Source organism: Tamandua tetradactyla, chromosome 4, assembly GCF_023851605.1.
Source record: "Tamandua tetradactyla isolate mTamTet1 chromosome 4, mTamTet1.pri, whole genome shotgun sequence".
Classification (NCBI taxonomy): Eukaryota; Metazoa; Chordata; class Mammalia; order Pilosa; family Myrmecophagidae; genus Tamandua; species Tamandua tetradactyla.
Window position 1 is genome coordinate 190,511,941 of NC_135330.1, and position 15,968 is coordinate 190,527,908.

The 15,968-nt window shown below is 44.6% G+C and overlaps 1 protein-coding gene and 1 pseudogene across 9 annotated transcripts in view; one reads left to right on the plus strand and one right to left on the minus strand.

Moving 5' to 3' along the window:
• ATP8A2 (ATPase phospholipid transporting 8A2) overlaps nucleotides 1–15,968 on the plus strand; it is a 656,957-nt gene that overhangs the window by 33,655 nt on the left and 607,334 nt on the right. For 2 of the 9 annotated variants that reach the window (XM_077158869.1, XM_077158868.1), the window contains exon 1: nucleotides 4,130–4,226. The exons of 2 other annotated variants lie outside the window; for them this stretch is intronic. In XM_077158869.1, the coding sequence (XP_077014984.1) occupies nucleotides 4,151–4,226 (76 nt within the window). In that variant the 5' untranslated portion in view covers nucleotides 4,130–4,150. Of the gene's footprint in view, nucleotides 1–4,129; nucleotides 4,227–15,968 lie in introns of those variants that run through there. 5 more of the 9 variants (XM_077158863.1, XM_077158865.1, XM_077158862.1 and 2 more) reach the window with 4 other exon arrangements.
• Nucleotides 4,613–15,968, minus strand: part of LOC143679671 (ribosomal protein S6 kinase alpha-3 pseudogene) — a 55,986-nt pseudogene continuing 44,630 nt past the window's right edge.

Here is a 15,968-nt window from a genome sequence, read left to right on the forward strand (position 1 = left end):
CTTTTGTCTGCCGCATTTTACTCAGCATGTTGTCACCAAAGTTCATCCATGTTGTAGAATGTATCAGCTTTTGTTGCTTTTTATGGCTGAATAATATTCCATTGTATGAATAGACCACGTTTTACTTATCCACTCATCTGTGCATGGACATCTAGTTGTTCCTACCTTTTGACTATTGTAAATAATGCTGCTATGAACACTGGTGTACAAGTATCTATTTTTGAGCCTGTTTTAATTCTTTTGTGTGCATAACTGTATTAGCTAGTGTTCTCTAGAGAAACAGACTCAGCAGGAGATATCTATAGGTATAAAATTTATAAAAGTATCTCACATAAGCATGGGGATGTAGAATCCAAGGTCTGTAGGGCAGGCCACAAGCTGGCAACTCCAATGAAGATCCTCAATGAACTCTCAGGAGAGGCTGGTTGGGCAACCCTAAGAACGGAAGGGTCCAAAATCCATAGGGCAGGCTGTAAAGCTGGCAACTCCAATGAAGAGTCTGGATGAACTCCACAGGAGAGGCTCACCATCTGAAGCAGGAAGAGTGACTATCTCTTCCGAATCCTCCTTGAAAACCTTCTGGTGACTAGATTAAGCATCACTCATTGCAGAAGATACTCCCCTTAGCTAATTACAAATGCAATCTAAGCTGTGGCTACAGCCAACATAATCATGATTTAAGTCCATGAAATGTCCCTATAGCAACATACAGGTCAGCACTTGCCTGACCAGACGACCAGACACCACCACCTGGCCAAGTAGACACATGAACCTGACAATGACAATAATTAAGAGTGGAATTGCTGGGTCACATGGTAATTCAATATGATTTATTAAGGAACTGCCAACCTATTTTCCACAGTGGCTATATTATTTTACATTCCCACTAGCAACATAGAAATCTTTCTATTTCTTTGTATCCTTGCCAACATTTTTATTTTCATTTTTTTGGATAATAGCCATCCTAGTGGGTATGAAGTGGAGTTATTTTTGTTATATTGCTGAGTCATATTCTATGAACATACCACAATTTATCGATGGACATTTGGGTTGCCTTCAGCTTGAGGCTATTATGAGTTAAGTTGCTACTAACATTCTTTTACAAGTTTTTTTTATAGATATGTGTTCATTTCTCTTGTATAAATCTTGGAAGTCAAAGTTCTGGCTCATAGGGAAGTCTTCATTTGAATGGGAGGACTTCTTGAGAAAGATGTGAGCTGACTGTTCTTTAGGACCATGAAGACTAAATAAGGAAGAATGGGCTTAGGCTAACCCAGAGGGATATAAGGTGGTCACCAGTAGACCTGCTAGAAAACCCTAGCCTTGAACACTGGAGTGGACTACCAGGAGAGACCATGAACTCTCCTTCCTTGGAACACCTAAAGAAAGGTAGAGACAGCCTCTCCGCAGTCACACGCCTGAGGGTTTGGGTCCCTTCTCAAGGAGACTGGTCTGTCTTGGCTGGACTCATTGCTTAGAGAGGGGTGGAGTACATAGAATAGTGAGAAGGGATGGAGACAGATTTCAGAGGGAGAAGACTCTACTTTCCTTTTCCCCTCCACTTCATCCCCAAGGAGGAAAAGGGTTCTGTGGCCTCATTGATAGTCATCCATCCTCAATGCTAGAGGAATGATGTGTATCTTTCTGGGGATTATCTCTTGTCGGGCTCGTTCTTCCTTCTGCAGGCTCTTTCTGTTACTTGACGGGCAAATGTCTGGGATAGAGGCTCCAGGTATTGAGGCAAACTCTCTTGAGAAGTTCTCGCTCCCATAAAGCTAGAGCTATAACACATTTCTCTGAATCGCTCTGTCGCACTGGATTCTGTATCTGCTCTTTCTTCTTCTTAGAGGCCTGTCTGTCTTCTTTGATTCTAGCTGACACTGCCTCTGAAAAGGGTGAACGGAGTTCTCCACAAGGTCAATACGTCATAGGGGATTCCAAAATGACAGTTGGAGTCTAAGTCCAATAATAGATACTCATCATTTGCTACCTTTTGTCTTTCGCCAATTTCCCTGGAAGACCTCAAAGATAGAGTATAGGTCTGGAATCTTATGGCTAAATACTATCATAATCTCTTCAACTTCCCAACAAAGATACCCAAGCAACCAGTCAGACCAGGGTCATTAACCATGCCAATCAATGAGCTAACAAAGCTCAAGTGGACCATCAGCTGTAGCTCCTCACACCCTGTGCTATGATTGTCAAGGTCGGCCAGGGGAATTTTATCAACACTTCTACGAACTTGTTAGGACTGTTTCAGTAATTGGACGATAAACCTGGAAACAAAAACAACGAGCTAGGTTGTACAACAGGGTTGCATGAAATCAGGTTGGGGTACCGGGTCATTTGGAGGAGATCAAGGCAAATGTTCTATTTGGACAAATTTTGCTTCTTTGTTAAAAATTAAAGTTTACCTCTATTTTTCTGTTTTCATCCAGTTATGGCAAAAAAAAAAAAGCTTTCATTTATCTCAAAGTCCTATTTTCCAGTTTAAGTCCCTTTTAATTCAATTAGATCCTTAAAGGGTTGTCATCAACAAAAAATGTACTGGGTTGGTAGAGACAAAATCTTGACAAATTCATTCCTAGGATTAACCCTTTGTTCATCCTTAACAGCTATGCTGTCTCTGAGAATGCATCTCCTACCCTGAAGCTGATCTCAACAATTTAGAATATTTTCTTCCTCTGAAACTTTCTGTAAAGACTCATTTCTTGCGAATCACTCCACCACCACCCCTTCTGCCCCACAGAATAGAAAGGCAAGAGATCCTAATAGAAGCTAACCTTTTGTATAGGCTCTGGCCAGCCTACAGTTTTTAACATAAATTGTTCATCCCTTCTGGATTTTCCTAAGAAATCCATAGCAGAGACCAGCCAGGAGGAGCTTGGAGGTGGGCATGGCTCTGTCTTCCCAGGCATGGATTCTTTCTGCTGAGCTCTATTCTCTTTTGTTTTAAATAATACATATTTTTATTGAGAAAACAACGTACAAAAACATTTTTAACATACAAATATTCCATACTTGGTGTACAATCAATGGCTCACAATATCATCACATAATTGTATATTCATCACCATGATCATTTCTTAGTATATTTGCATCACTCCAGAAAAAGAAATAAAAAGAAAAAAGTCTATTCTTCTCTTTGCTAGTGCCTCATGTTTAATTGATGTTAGATAACATATAATAATCACATTAGTAAAATGCAGGGTCAAACCTTTTTCTGAATAGGGTTGTTTTTTTTTAAAACTCTGAGGTCAGATTTTCATTAGATATTCTAAAAATTCAGCTTTTTTTTTCCTTTATGAATTGTGTCTAGAAGGACCAAGCTCCATTTAAACATCAACTGACAATTAAAAGCAAATAAACACAGATAAAGTGACTTTGGATAAGTCACTTCACCTCGGGTGATTTCAGTTCCTATGGGAAAAGGTGAGTGGGGGCCTAGGGTGGGGGCCTGGGGAGTGCCAAGTGCTCCTTAGGGTTTCTTACAGCTTTTACATCCCAATAGCTGGAATTCTAAGCAGGCTGGAGAGTAGCCGGGATGAAGCAGCAGGAGGCGGGGAGGGGCGCGAGACCCAGATCTCCTTGGGGTGCCAGGCTCCACAGAGCCTGGGGACAGACACATCAGGCACCTTGGAAATAAATGTTCGCATCAAGAATCGCGGTCAGCACCAGGAAGGCGCAGGATGGGGACTTTCAAAGCGCAACTAGGGGTCTCGAACTATTCACATGAGACACGGTCCCTCCACACTGAACACATGACAGGCGACAGGTAGCAGACACACGAAAACCGGGACACCGAGGGGCGCCCGTCCCCTAGCAGAGCTCTCTAAGCATCGATCCATCTACCCCAAGAAGCCCACCCCACGGCGTGCGCCGCCGCCAGAGAGTCCTCGGGCCCGCTTCCCGCTGCAGACGCTGCCCGGCCTCCGGGTCTCCGCCCTCCTCCACCAGCCCGCCGCGCTCGCCGCACTGGCGCTCGCCGCGCTGCCGCATTGGAGCTGCGGCATCCACCGCGCAGCCTCCGGCGGCCGCTCCCGGTCCCGGCCCCGGCCCCGCGGCGCGCAGAGGAGCTGCAGGTCGATGACCTTCTGGCCGCAGCCGCTGCGCTCTGGCCCCGGCCGCGGACCTCCCGTGAGCCGGCGCGATGCTGAGCCGGCCCGGCCTGGACCGGGCTCTTCGGATGTCCCTGCCGCGAAGGGCGAGGATCGGCTCGTCCGTGGGTGAGCGGGGAGGTGAGCGGGGCGGGGGGGGGGGGGCGCGGGGCGGGCCGGGCCGGGGGGTCTGCGCCGGGCGGGGCGCCCCTCGTTACCTGACACCTCCCCGCCCTGCCCCGCCCTCTCCCGCCCGGGGGCCTCGGGCTGCAGGATCCGGGACCGCGCGCGCTGCCCTCGCCCGCGGGTCCGGGCGTTCCTGCACCCCGAATGCCTGACGGGTTCCACGGCCCGGGCGAGGGGGCGAGGGGCGTCGGAGGGCCCGCCCGCTCCGAGTGTGTGTGTTTGCCTGTGTAAGTGCGTGTGTGTGTCTCTGTGCGTGCGTGCACGAGCGCGCGTGTGGGAGTGTGTGCACGAGCGCGCATGCCCGTCCGCCCCCACGGGGAATGCGGTGGTTAAGGCCGCCCTGTCGGGACCGAGTTCCCACGGCGCTCCCGGCGTGGGCGCCGGTTGGTGGGCGCCGAGAACAGCTCGCCCCAGTGGCGGGCGGGCAGCACCGCGGGCGGTGTCTACTGCAAAGGCTCAAAGGGAGCCCAAAGGGCACACGAATGTCCTTCCCAATTGGGGACCTGGGTCCTCAGGCACGCACTGCAGCGACCCAGAGGCCCTGGCCGCCCCGCAGCCACCCCAGACCCGGTCAGGAAGCACAGGGCTCGCGCACTCCCTGTGTGCAGGCACCCGGCTATGGAATTCTTATTTAGCTAGAGCCTTTCACCTCCAGGGCTTCCAACGCAGCATCCCCAACCATTCATATCGTTGGAAGCCTGTATTTAATTGGTTATATTTTAGAACACATTTAGAAACCAAAATCTTGGTGAGCCATATGTGGTTATGGTACAATGGTTTCCTAGATCCTTAGATGATAATAGTAATAATAAAAAATCTAAAAAAGCGTCAAAAATGATTTATTTCTTGCTATTTCAGGTCTCCCTGTAATTTGTAGATCTTTGATAGGAGGAAGTTTGCATGATATGGGGTTTGCAGGGTGGAGCTGGGATCACTCTGTCTTTGAAAAAATAGGCATCTATACAAATAGGCAACTTTCGTCTGGCTGTAGTTGAGCAATGCGAGAGGGAAACAAGCTTCTCAGGTAATTGAGATGAGGGTTTCTGGTCTAAGGGCACCTTCAAAATTTGTTTTGAGAATATAGGTTTAAAAGGATCACTGTGGGGAGCAAGGGCTGAAGCATGGAGCAACTGGGGCGATGGCGCTGATTAGGTGACAGGTGATGGCTGAGCCAAGGCCAAGGCAGAGAGGCGGGCAGAAGGAGGTGCATTCTTGCTGAGTTTTGAAGATAGAACCAACAGCATTTCCTTATGATTTGGATGTGGGCTTAAGTCAAGGAGGAGGATCAAAGATGGCCCCAACATTTCTGGTCTGGGACTAAGGTATCATTTACTGAGATGAAGAAACTGCAGAAGGAACAGGGGGGGTTGGTGCATCAGGAATTTGGTTTTGAACACATTAAGCCCGAGGTGCCTGCTAGCGTGCCAGTGGGGATGTTTAGTAGAAAGTGGGGTTCTAGGCTAGAGATACGCTCAGGTGTTGTCAGCAGGTCTGGTTCCACCCGGGCTGTGACTGGGCAGTGGCAGAGCCTTGCTCTTGGAAGCGCCATGGACTTGCTTTAACGCTCAACTGCTGCCGTCTTGAAATGCTGGATAATTTTGAAGTAGGAGCCCCACATTTTCATTTTGCACTGGACCTTCTAAGTTATGTAGCCGATCCTTGTTGTTTGTGTGTCTAGAGGCAGCTGAAAAGAGAGGGGTCCTGGGAGAGAGTCCTGGGCCCCCCAACATCAAGAGCTCAGGAACATTAGGGGAACAGCAAAAGGGACTGAGAGGATGGCCAGTAAGGTCAGAGGAAAACCCAGAGGGAGGTGCTCAGAGCTAAGGAAGGCAAATACTCAGCTCTGCCAAATGCTGCTGGCAGCTCAAGGCAAATGAGACCTGAGAACTGACCGTTTGATTGAGTGATGTGGAGGTCACTGGTGACCTTGAAAAGAGCTGTTCTTGTGTCATCATCTGGAAGAATGTCTGAGAATGTGGGTTCAAGACAGATGATGGGGACAGAAATGGGAGACAGCAAGTGTAGGAAACACTCTGGGGAGAGTTTTGCAGAACAGTAGGAAGAAGCGAATTGAATATTAGCTGGAGGAGGACACGCATTCAAGAGAGGTTGTTTGGCTTTGTTTTATTTTAAATCAGATTTTAGAGTGGTGCAGTTTGTTGGCATGGACTTTAAAGCCAGGAGGGAGCTAGGGAGGCAGGGTGCTTTCAGAGCAGCAGTGAGGAAGGGCAGCAGCAGAGCAGAGCAGCGTAATCAGAACCAAAAGTCCAGGAAAAGTCAGAGAGGTGGAAGGAAGAGGGGCGCTTGCTGATGAGAGGCTGCGAATCTCAGAAGACACAGGGAAAAATGTTTCCTTTAAGAGATGGGGATCAATTTAATGTGTTTATGTAACAATATGGGGATGAGGTAGGACCTGGAGAGTGTGGGCTCTTTGGGGTGATTCGTAGAAACTTGAGTAAAAGCCTGATCGGATTGGCTTTCATGATGATCCAGACACACTGTATCATTATTTTCTCTGTGAAGTTTCTATACGTTCAGAAAGATTTATTCCAAGATATTTTTGTTGCTATTATAAATGGGATCATCTCACAATTACATCTTTAGTTGGTTTTGCTGCAAAGTAGCAATTGGGTTTTTGTATTGATCCGGTATCTAGCACCCTGGTGAGCTAACTTAAACATTTCTGATAGTTTATGGGCTATTTTGATATTTTTGTGCAGGCGAAGTATTTGTCTGCAAATAATGATTTGGTTTCTTCTTTTATCATTTCCATAACTCATTCCATTCCATATCATTGCCATTTAATTTTTAAAATTAAATTTGCTAGTATGGTAAGAAATTGTTGACCAGAAGTTCTTTTCTTAATTTGCTCTTAGAACAAAGGGAATCCCCCAGCATTTCATTTTGAGTATGACTTTTGCTGTATTACACTGAGGAAGTACACTTCTGTTCCTACCCAGGCTTCATTAAAAGCAGAGGTGCATATTTGTTGTGCATCTTAAAATAATGACAATGGCCCATGGAAATCTTAAAGATTCTTGGGTATTTGTAGGATTTCTGGATCTTTGCATTCCTCTCTGAAATTTTCCTTTCTGGATCTTCGCAGTTGTTAAAAATAAGTCAGGGCACAACTATCAAAATGGCTAAAAAAAGTGATAACACACCAAATACAAGCAAAGCTGCAGAGAAATTGGATCAATCCTCCATGGCTGGTGGGATTGTAAAATGAAACAGCCACCCTGGAAAACAGTTTGGCAGTTTCTTGAAAAACTAAACATACAACTATCCTATGACCCAGTAATTGTGCTTGTGGGCATTATTCCCTGAGAAGTGGAAAATTATGTTCACACAAAAAACTGTACAGCGTTTTCATTCATAATAGCCCAAACCTAGATGTCCTTCAGCAAGTGAATGATTAAACAAACTGGTGCCTCCACACCATGAAATACTTGTCAGCAATAAAAAGGAATGAACTATTCATATATGTAACCACTTGTTTGACCCTCTGGGAGATCGTGCTGAGTGAAAAAGCCAGTCCCAAAAGGTGACATGCTGTCCAAATCCATTTATATAGCATTCTTGAAAGGTCAAAATTATAAAAATGGGGGAGCAGATCAGTGAATGCCAGGGGTTTGGGAAAAGGGGCAAAAGGGAAGGAAGGTGGGTTTGGCGAGAACAGGGCAGTAGGAGGGGTCCTTGCAGAGACGGAATTGCTCTGTGTCTGGACTGTGTCAATGCCAATATCCTGGTTGTGGATTTTGTGCCATCATTTTACAAGATGTTGCCACTGAGGAGATTGGGTAAAAGGGCGCATAAGATCTGTCTATATAATTTCTGCAACTGCATGTGAATCCATGATGATGTAAAATTAAAAATTTAAGTAAAAGTAAATCATAGTTTTCATCAAAGTCCAAAGAGTTATTTGATTGTCATGTTTCAGATCTTGTAATTTATTCTCTGAAGACATTTGAATTATCTTATTATAATTTTCTTAGTAGGCTGCTCCCTGAGGACAATTAAATTGCAAACCAACTATTTCTAAAACACAGCAGAGACTAGAGCTTGGAACTCTTTGCGCTTGGCACATTATCTCCTGCTTGATGCATCTCGGTAAGGTCGGCGTTAGGGTGGAATTTGGACCATCGTGTTCTTCCACAAAGATATGAAATAAAGACGTGCGCCTTTTCAACCTTGCTTGTGAAAGGAGCTTCACAGATCACAGCCTACTTCAAGATTCTGGGCTGAACTGAATACCGTTTCGTGAAATGATTCTGAAACTATTGTTTCTTGCCTATGAAACATCCTTGACTTCTTTCTCAAGCTTCTGGATATTCAATTGCACTTTTCTTAGTTCTACTGTCTCCAAAGACATATTGCGTGCCGGTATGTCTCAGACATTTAACTGGGTGATGGGCATACAAAGACAAATAAAAAGGAAGGGGGGGTATCCCCCTGCCCTGATGGAGCTCACACTCTGCTCAGGGTGGGCCTTTTTAGTCCAGTAAGGGAGGCAGAATAGAAGCATCGTCATCAGTTTAATGTATGTACGGTGCAAGTCCTACACGGCAGGCACTGCTCCAGGTGCTGGGGACATAGCAGTGACAGAACAGGCGAGCGCTCATGGAACTCATGCTTTCCCAGTTGATCACAATACATGGGGTAAGTGCTTTGAGCTCGGTGATCCCTTCTGCAGGGAATTACATTAAACACATTAGGAATTACTTAATTATAAAATGCCCCTAGAAGTCTTAATTTTGTGTGTTTTAAAAACTGTAATCTTAGATTTGTGTGCACGTAAGTAATTAAGGTACATCATTATTATAGCTTGAGCTGTACATAATAAGACTTTTTTTTTAACTGATGTTTTTACTAAACATTCTATTCCCCATATTAGGGCAAGCAAAAATAAAATTAGGTTAAATGCACTGTACTGCAGGCAACGTGCACAGACAGTGCTCTGAAATGAATAAGGAAGCCCGGGGGCACGTGTGTGCATGGGCGTGTGGAGAGGGTGAGTAGTGGGGGCAGAAAGGAAGGGAGGATTGTTTTATGTGGACCATGGCAGCGGCATTATCTGGGGCAGAAGCTTCCTATCTTATTGAATTTCTCTATTTGTTGAAATGACAAAAATGATAGCAAGAAAAACCAGATGGGCCATAAGTGCACGGACCCATCCAGAACACCACACCTTCCAGAAGCTGCCTAGGGAGCCTGGTCCCTGCCCTGTCCCGGCCCATCCATCCCTCCTACCCTCTCCTGGCCATCAAAGGTGGCCTTTTGTTTAGTGCATTTTTCTTGGGTTCTTATATGGACCCAGTTTTCCCATAACCACCTCCTCCCAAGGTTATAGGGGGAAGAATTGGAGCAGCTGACAATTTCTTATGGAGTTGTTAGATTGGAATGTAAAAGCTGGGAGAGATCTCAGGTAGAGTTTAATCCCCTCATTTCACAGATGAGAAAAGCAACCTCAGAGAGATTAAGTTGCTTGTTTTCAGGTTTATTTCCTGCGGGAGCAGTTAATTCCCAGCCCAGCACACTCTCTACTGTCTCCAACCTGAGTATTTCAATATCAGGCTGAAGTCCAACTCATCCTATACCGTTTCCTGTGTCTCAATAGGAAATCAAGACATGGGTCTACTTTCCTTGCTTCCTGTGCCAGCTATCCTGTGTGTGCTCAACAAGCGGAGGTCTGGCTGAGCTCTGTTATGTATTAATTTTGGGCTTGACCTTATGGCCTCATTATTTTGATAGTGTCTTAGAGGTGGGCACTTAGTGGTTAAAATGCCAGGTTTTAGGGTTAGAATTGGGTTCAGACTCTTAACACTGTTGTTTCCTGCTTGTATGGCATTAAACAGTTTCCTTTATTTCTATATGGAGATTGGAAAGAAAGAGATTGCACTTCGTGGGGTTGCCGTGGTGATTCGTTATATATGTGTATATAATATAATATTATACATGCATATGCATAATGTATATTAAAATATAGATGTTAATTATATGGTACATTTAGCAAACTCTAGGATGGTATTCTATATTTTATAACCTATATTATATCAATGGTATGTCCAGTCTGTCTCTTGCTGCCCTATTATCATCTAAAGTAGACTCCTTCCTCTAGAAAGCTACGCTGCATACTAGCAGAATTAGCAAAAACTTCACTTGTCAGTGTATTTCCTCCACCGAATGATGGGAGGTCCCACTGGAAGGTGACTGCATAGGGTCATCACTGGAGAATTGGAAAGATTGTTTACTTTCATTATCCAAGTGTACACGATGACAGAAATGCAGACCGACTCAGCCAGCCCTCGGTCTAGACAGTGTCCGTCCTTGAATACTTCTGAAGGTCATCACCTTTGTTAAAAGTAACCCCGCCGTTTAATGATGACTGATTTTTACAACAAATATTCTGTCCTAAACCCTCATCTCTCGTAGGTGCCAGCTAGACAAACAGGCTAAATTAAAACTACTCTCTAAAACATTTTCAAACATTTATGGAACGACGTGTACATGGAAGCCTTTGAAGATGGGTCTCTACCTTTTCCCCCTGGATCTTTGCATTTACTAAAAATAACCTCTGGTCAATACCCCACTGGATACAAGATGTTATTTACATCCATTTAGGCGGTAAAAGTGCTCAGAGCGAATATTAGCAACTGTTAAGAAGGGCTAAAAATAACAGTGCGCTCCGTGCCACATCCTGGGAGCTTCCGCCATCATCACCAAGGGCAAACACCGAGATGCCACCCGCCCCGGACCAGGAGAAAGCCCTCATCTGGTCCGAGCAGTGTTGAAGTGGACATGGATGGCTGCATAGGAAAGTAGCCTGGCAGCATCCTCACAGCACTTAAAGATGCACTCACACCTGCCGGGTGGCCTGTAGCTATCCATGCAGGTGTGGCCGTAGGAGGGCACATCTCCAGTTGTCGATTCATTCAGCAATAACTGTGGGGGGTTCACAGTGTCAATATGTGTGTGTGTGCGTGTTTATATACACGGGTATGTATGTTGTTTTTGGGTGCAAGGCTCTTGCTCTGATGGTTCATCTTTTACGTCCCTCACTGCCTCTCTGCAAGAATCATAATTTGAGATGGCATCCTATTTCACCTTAAAAAGTATTCTAATCTGGTTTAATTGATTTAGGGGTTTTGCACCTGGAAGCCACTTTTCTGCTCTTGTGTTATGGCAAATAATAAGCAAATGTACATTTCAGCTTTGGCGTGAAGCCTTTGGGTGCTCCTTCTCCCTTTTCTCTCTCTGGAGGTGCTGTGTGAGCCGTGGGTAGCAGGGAGGGTCTCGAGATTACTGTAAATACTTTAAGCACATTACTGAGGCTGATTACGTGGGAAACTAGGCTAAGCATCCGGCCACATGCAGTAAGTACTTCTCTCTTCTGACATTTAGAATCTCATTCCAGATGTGAAGTTCAAAGAAGGTTGCTTTTTCCCGTGGTACTGAAGTGACACCTAATATCACAGGGACGTTCATTCATATTCCAAGGGGGAAAGCGTGCGCTGCCAGATGCCATATGCAGGGGAGCCTCCTTCCCTGCACCCCCCCCCCCGCCCCTCTCGCATCAGGCCTCTTATCACTATTTTTAACCACACAATGCTTATCCCGATTTAAGACTCTTCTCCATTCTTTTTATTTTCTTTATTCTAAGGCATTGATGAAGACTGACTTAGGTTTTAAAACCACAGAATTCCTGCCTTTAATCCCCCAAGAGACAGAAATGGTTACTGTATATCCAGCAGACAAGCCAAAGGCTCTTCTCTCCTCTGACATCTCAGAGAGACTCAGGCTTGCCGAGTTTAACCTGACCAGATTGCTAAGCCTGTGAGATGCCGTGCCCTTTCTGTGGCATCCCCTGTTACATGCCTCTTCTGAAACTTACCCATGCTGTCAATTTGTGCTGGAGAGAATAAGAATTAGAGATAAGCATTCTGGGCCCAGGGTGAGTTCACAACCCTGTGTGATGCTAGGAAGTACACTTATTCAACTCTTTTGAACAACTCCGCTGCCTGATTGCCTGATGGTAGGGTTTGGGCAGATTTTCTGGAAGGGCAGCTAACGGTGGAGGCTGGCAATTAGAAGGGTTCTCAGGTAAGGGTAACTTGGGTAAATGTAGGCACAAGATTGTAAGTCAAGGGGCAATAGAGAAGACGGAAGTGTTGGCCGGGGGAGGGAGCTGGATGAAGGAAACAATCAGAAGGAGAAACAACCGGGAAGGAAGCAGGCTTCCTGGCTGCCACAAACCAGGCAGCCAATGAGCTCCTCTTTCTGGTGCTGCATCCGGTAAGGGACAGGTTAGCTGGGTTAAAAATGTGGGACTGGCCAGACATCCAGGAAGGCTGCTCCAAACCTTTGTGCTCTGAATTTCAGCTCCTCACTCACAGCTGATAACTTTGCCTCCTGGTTTCTGGAGCAGAGCCTGCTGGGTGCAATTTCCTTCCTTCAATTCCCGAATGTCCCTCACTACCTTCTCTTCTCTGTCACCCCACTTCTTCTTCTCTTATTGTCTCAGCAGAAGAGGTACTCTTTGCTGCTTTTATCACCCCATTTGGACTGAGCAGCCTTTGGACTTCCTCTTTCAATTTCTCTTGCTGTACCCAGCAATCCTTAGCCACATGTGGCTACTGAACACTTGAAAAGTGTCTAGTCCAAACTGAAATGTGCATGAAGTGTAACATACGCTCAGAATTTGGAAGACTATGAGAAAGGAAAGAATGTAAAAATCTCAAATTTTGGGGGGGGGGTCACATGTCAAAATGTTAATATTTTGGATATATTGGGTTAAATAAAAATATATCATTAAAATTAACTTTACCTGTTATTTTACTTTTTAAATCTAGCCACTAGAAAGTGACATATGTGGCTTGATGTGTGACTTAACACTGTATTTCCACGGGGCAGTGCTTCTCTGTGGCTACTCTGAGCTCTGTGCTTCCACTAGCTCCTTCTGTAATCTCTATTTCTGTCTTCCCTCCCCTGAACATGGTTTCCCCTCAATCCAGCTACCTATAAACAGTTTATTTCTCTTTATCCTTTCGTGTCTCTCACATCCTCTACTTCCTCGCCAGTCTTCCTCCTTGACCTTCGCCATCTGGCTTTCTGTCCACACCTCAGTTCCTTGTCCAGCATCACGCCCTTAGTGGTCACCCAAAGGCCTCGGCATGGCGAGAGCAAATGGCCTCTTGTCAACCTCAGCCCCCTCCCTGTCAACCTCGGATCGCAGCCCTTCCTCGGGGAAAACTCCTTCCCATGGGCTCCAATGCTTCTGCCCGTCTGGCTTCCCAGCCTCTCAGATACAACTTTTCTGTCTTCTTCAGTTGTTACGTGTGGGCATTTCTTGAAGCTTTACCCACTTGAAGGTAATTCTTTTCCTACATGTTGTATTCTAGTGATCTCATCCTTTAACATGGCTCTAAATAACTTTATGTAGATTTTGTTATTATTTTAAAATTCTGTATTTGTTGTTTCTAAATGTAAAAGTCTTGCATCTTTATTATATTTGAAAAATAGAGTTAAAAACAAGAAAATAAAATATACTAAGAATCCTCCCACACTTGATAACCATTATGTTTTTTGTGTATTTTTGTGGATGATCTTTTTTCCCCATTAATAAGTTTTTTAGATATTAGCTATATACAGAATACTGTTTTGTATTTTAAAAATCTCTAAACTTAAAAATTATGTTAAATATTTGTTTGGCATTCCATTTGATGAATTTGATGATGTACTATGATTTACTTGATTGCATCCATCTCTTTCTTTTGTGTGTGTGATTTGTATCTTCTTCTCCTTTTGATTTCTATTTTTGTGCTAGTTCCTAATTTTGAATGAATGGCTGACCGTTTCCATCTCTATGTCCTACTGGTGCCTCAGACTCACATGCCTAAAATTCAGCGCAGCCTCATCCTCAGAGGGGGCACAGACCACAGAGTAAGGGAAGAGAGGGCCTTTGGGGTCAGAGCTCCTTCACATTGTCATTGGCCACTTGCTAGCTTTGTGACTTTGGATATATTATTTAACCTGAGTATCCGTTTCTCACATAAAAATGAGAATGATGAATGAATCCTCACAGGTTATGATGCTGTGAAACTCTGTAGAACACCGTGTAATATAGTTGTAGGAGGGGTGAAGGCTCAGGGATTAGGAGATTGTTGTCTCTGCCTTCAGGAAGTCTCCTGGCTAGTGAGGGAGATAGGTGTGTAAACAGCCAATTTTGCTATGGGATAGTGGGAGTTTGGCAGGCAGAACAGGAGGCCTGCATGTTATAGGTGGAGGAAACAACCAGAGTAAAGGCCTCGAGGGATGACGGGTTATGAGGCACGCAGATATACCGTCTGGTGGGGCATAAAGCATAACGAGATAAGACTGGAGAAGCTGGTTGGGACCACCCTCCAAAGGGCCTCAGACACCAGGTTTAGGTATTTGGATATGCATTAAACTAACATTTCTTCTGTAAGATGAAAAAGCACCTGTTCAACGCTCTGTAGTTTATGGCGAACTTTTTACAAACATTGTCTTGCCTAAAGCTCACAAAACCCATTGATAGACATGTTGTTGTTTCTTCCATTTTAATACTTGAGGAAATGAGGACAAGAATGTGATCACGACTCCACTGAGCTCCTCCCAGGTAACACGTGGAAGATCTGGGACTTGAATGCATGTCCTCGGTCCCTGGATGCCTTGCCTTCTTCACTACACCAGGAAGCCTCAGGAGAGAATAGGGGAATGAATGCGGGTGTCTGAGAAGAGAGGGACATGTCTGCATCTGTTTTTAAACAAAGTTAGTGGAGGAAGTAAGAAGGATTGGTTGAGGAATCAAGATTTTGGAGATAAGGGCAACACAAGGGATGAAAAGAGAGCATGACTATGGAAACCGTTGAGTTGGAACCAACAACCTCCCAGAGCAATGGACTCTGGGAGATGGGTGATGAGGCAGAAGCCTTTCCTGACTATATATAAGTAGAAGAAGTTATATTTCCACATTGCCTGTCTTGATATCTGTCCTTAAAGAGGGTCCAAGACAGTCTTCAGAGTAGGCAATATTTCAGAGTCAGAAACTATCACAGCTGAAGGTTTGTGATACAATATGGTGGCCCCTAGCTGCGCTGAGCTCTTGGGAAGTCATTAGTTAGAATTTGACTGGGCTATAGGTGTAAAATCATACTGGATGTTGAAGACTTAATGTGAAAAAAATGTAAAATACCTCATTAATAATGTTTTTATGTTTATTACATATGATAATATTTCAGATATGTTAGGTTAAAATGAATTTCTTGGTTTCTTTTATTTATTTTTATGTGTAGCTACTAGAGCATTTAAAATTGTACATGTGGCCTATAATAAATTTCTATTAAACAACCCCATTAGATCATCTAGTCAAAACATTTTTGATTGACTCATCATGAAATTGCAGAGTTTCAGAAATATAATGATCTGATGACCCAACTTTCTCACTTCTAGATGAGGACACCAAGGTTAGTGAAGGTTAATTGATTTACCTGAGGTTTCAGGGATAGTGATAGAGTGAGTGTCACTGTCTTAGACTACTCCATACTCTTTTCTGTTATTTCCTCTTCCTCTTGCAAATGAGTAAAAATCTCCCTTGAGCATGATCTAAGATACCCACCCTAAATTGATTTTGAAAATGAACTGGGTCATGGGTGCAGTGAAATTCTA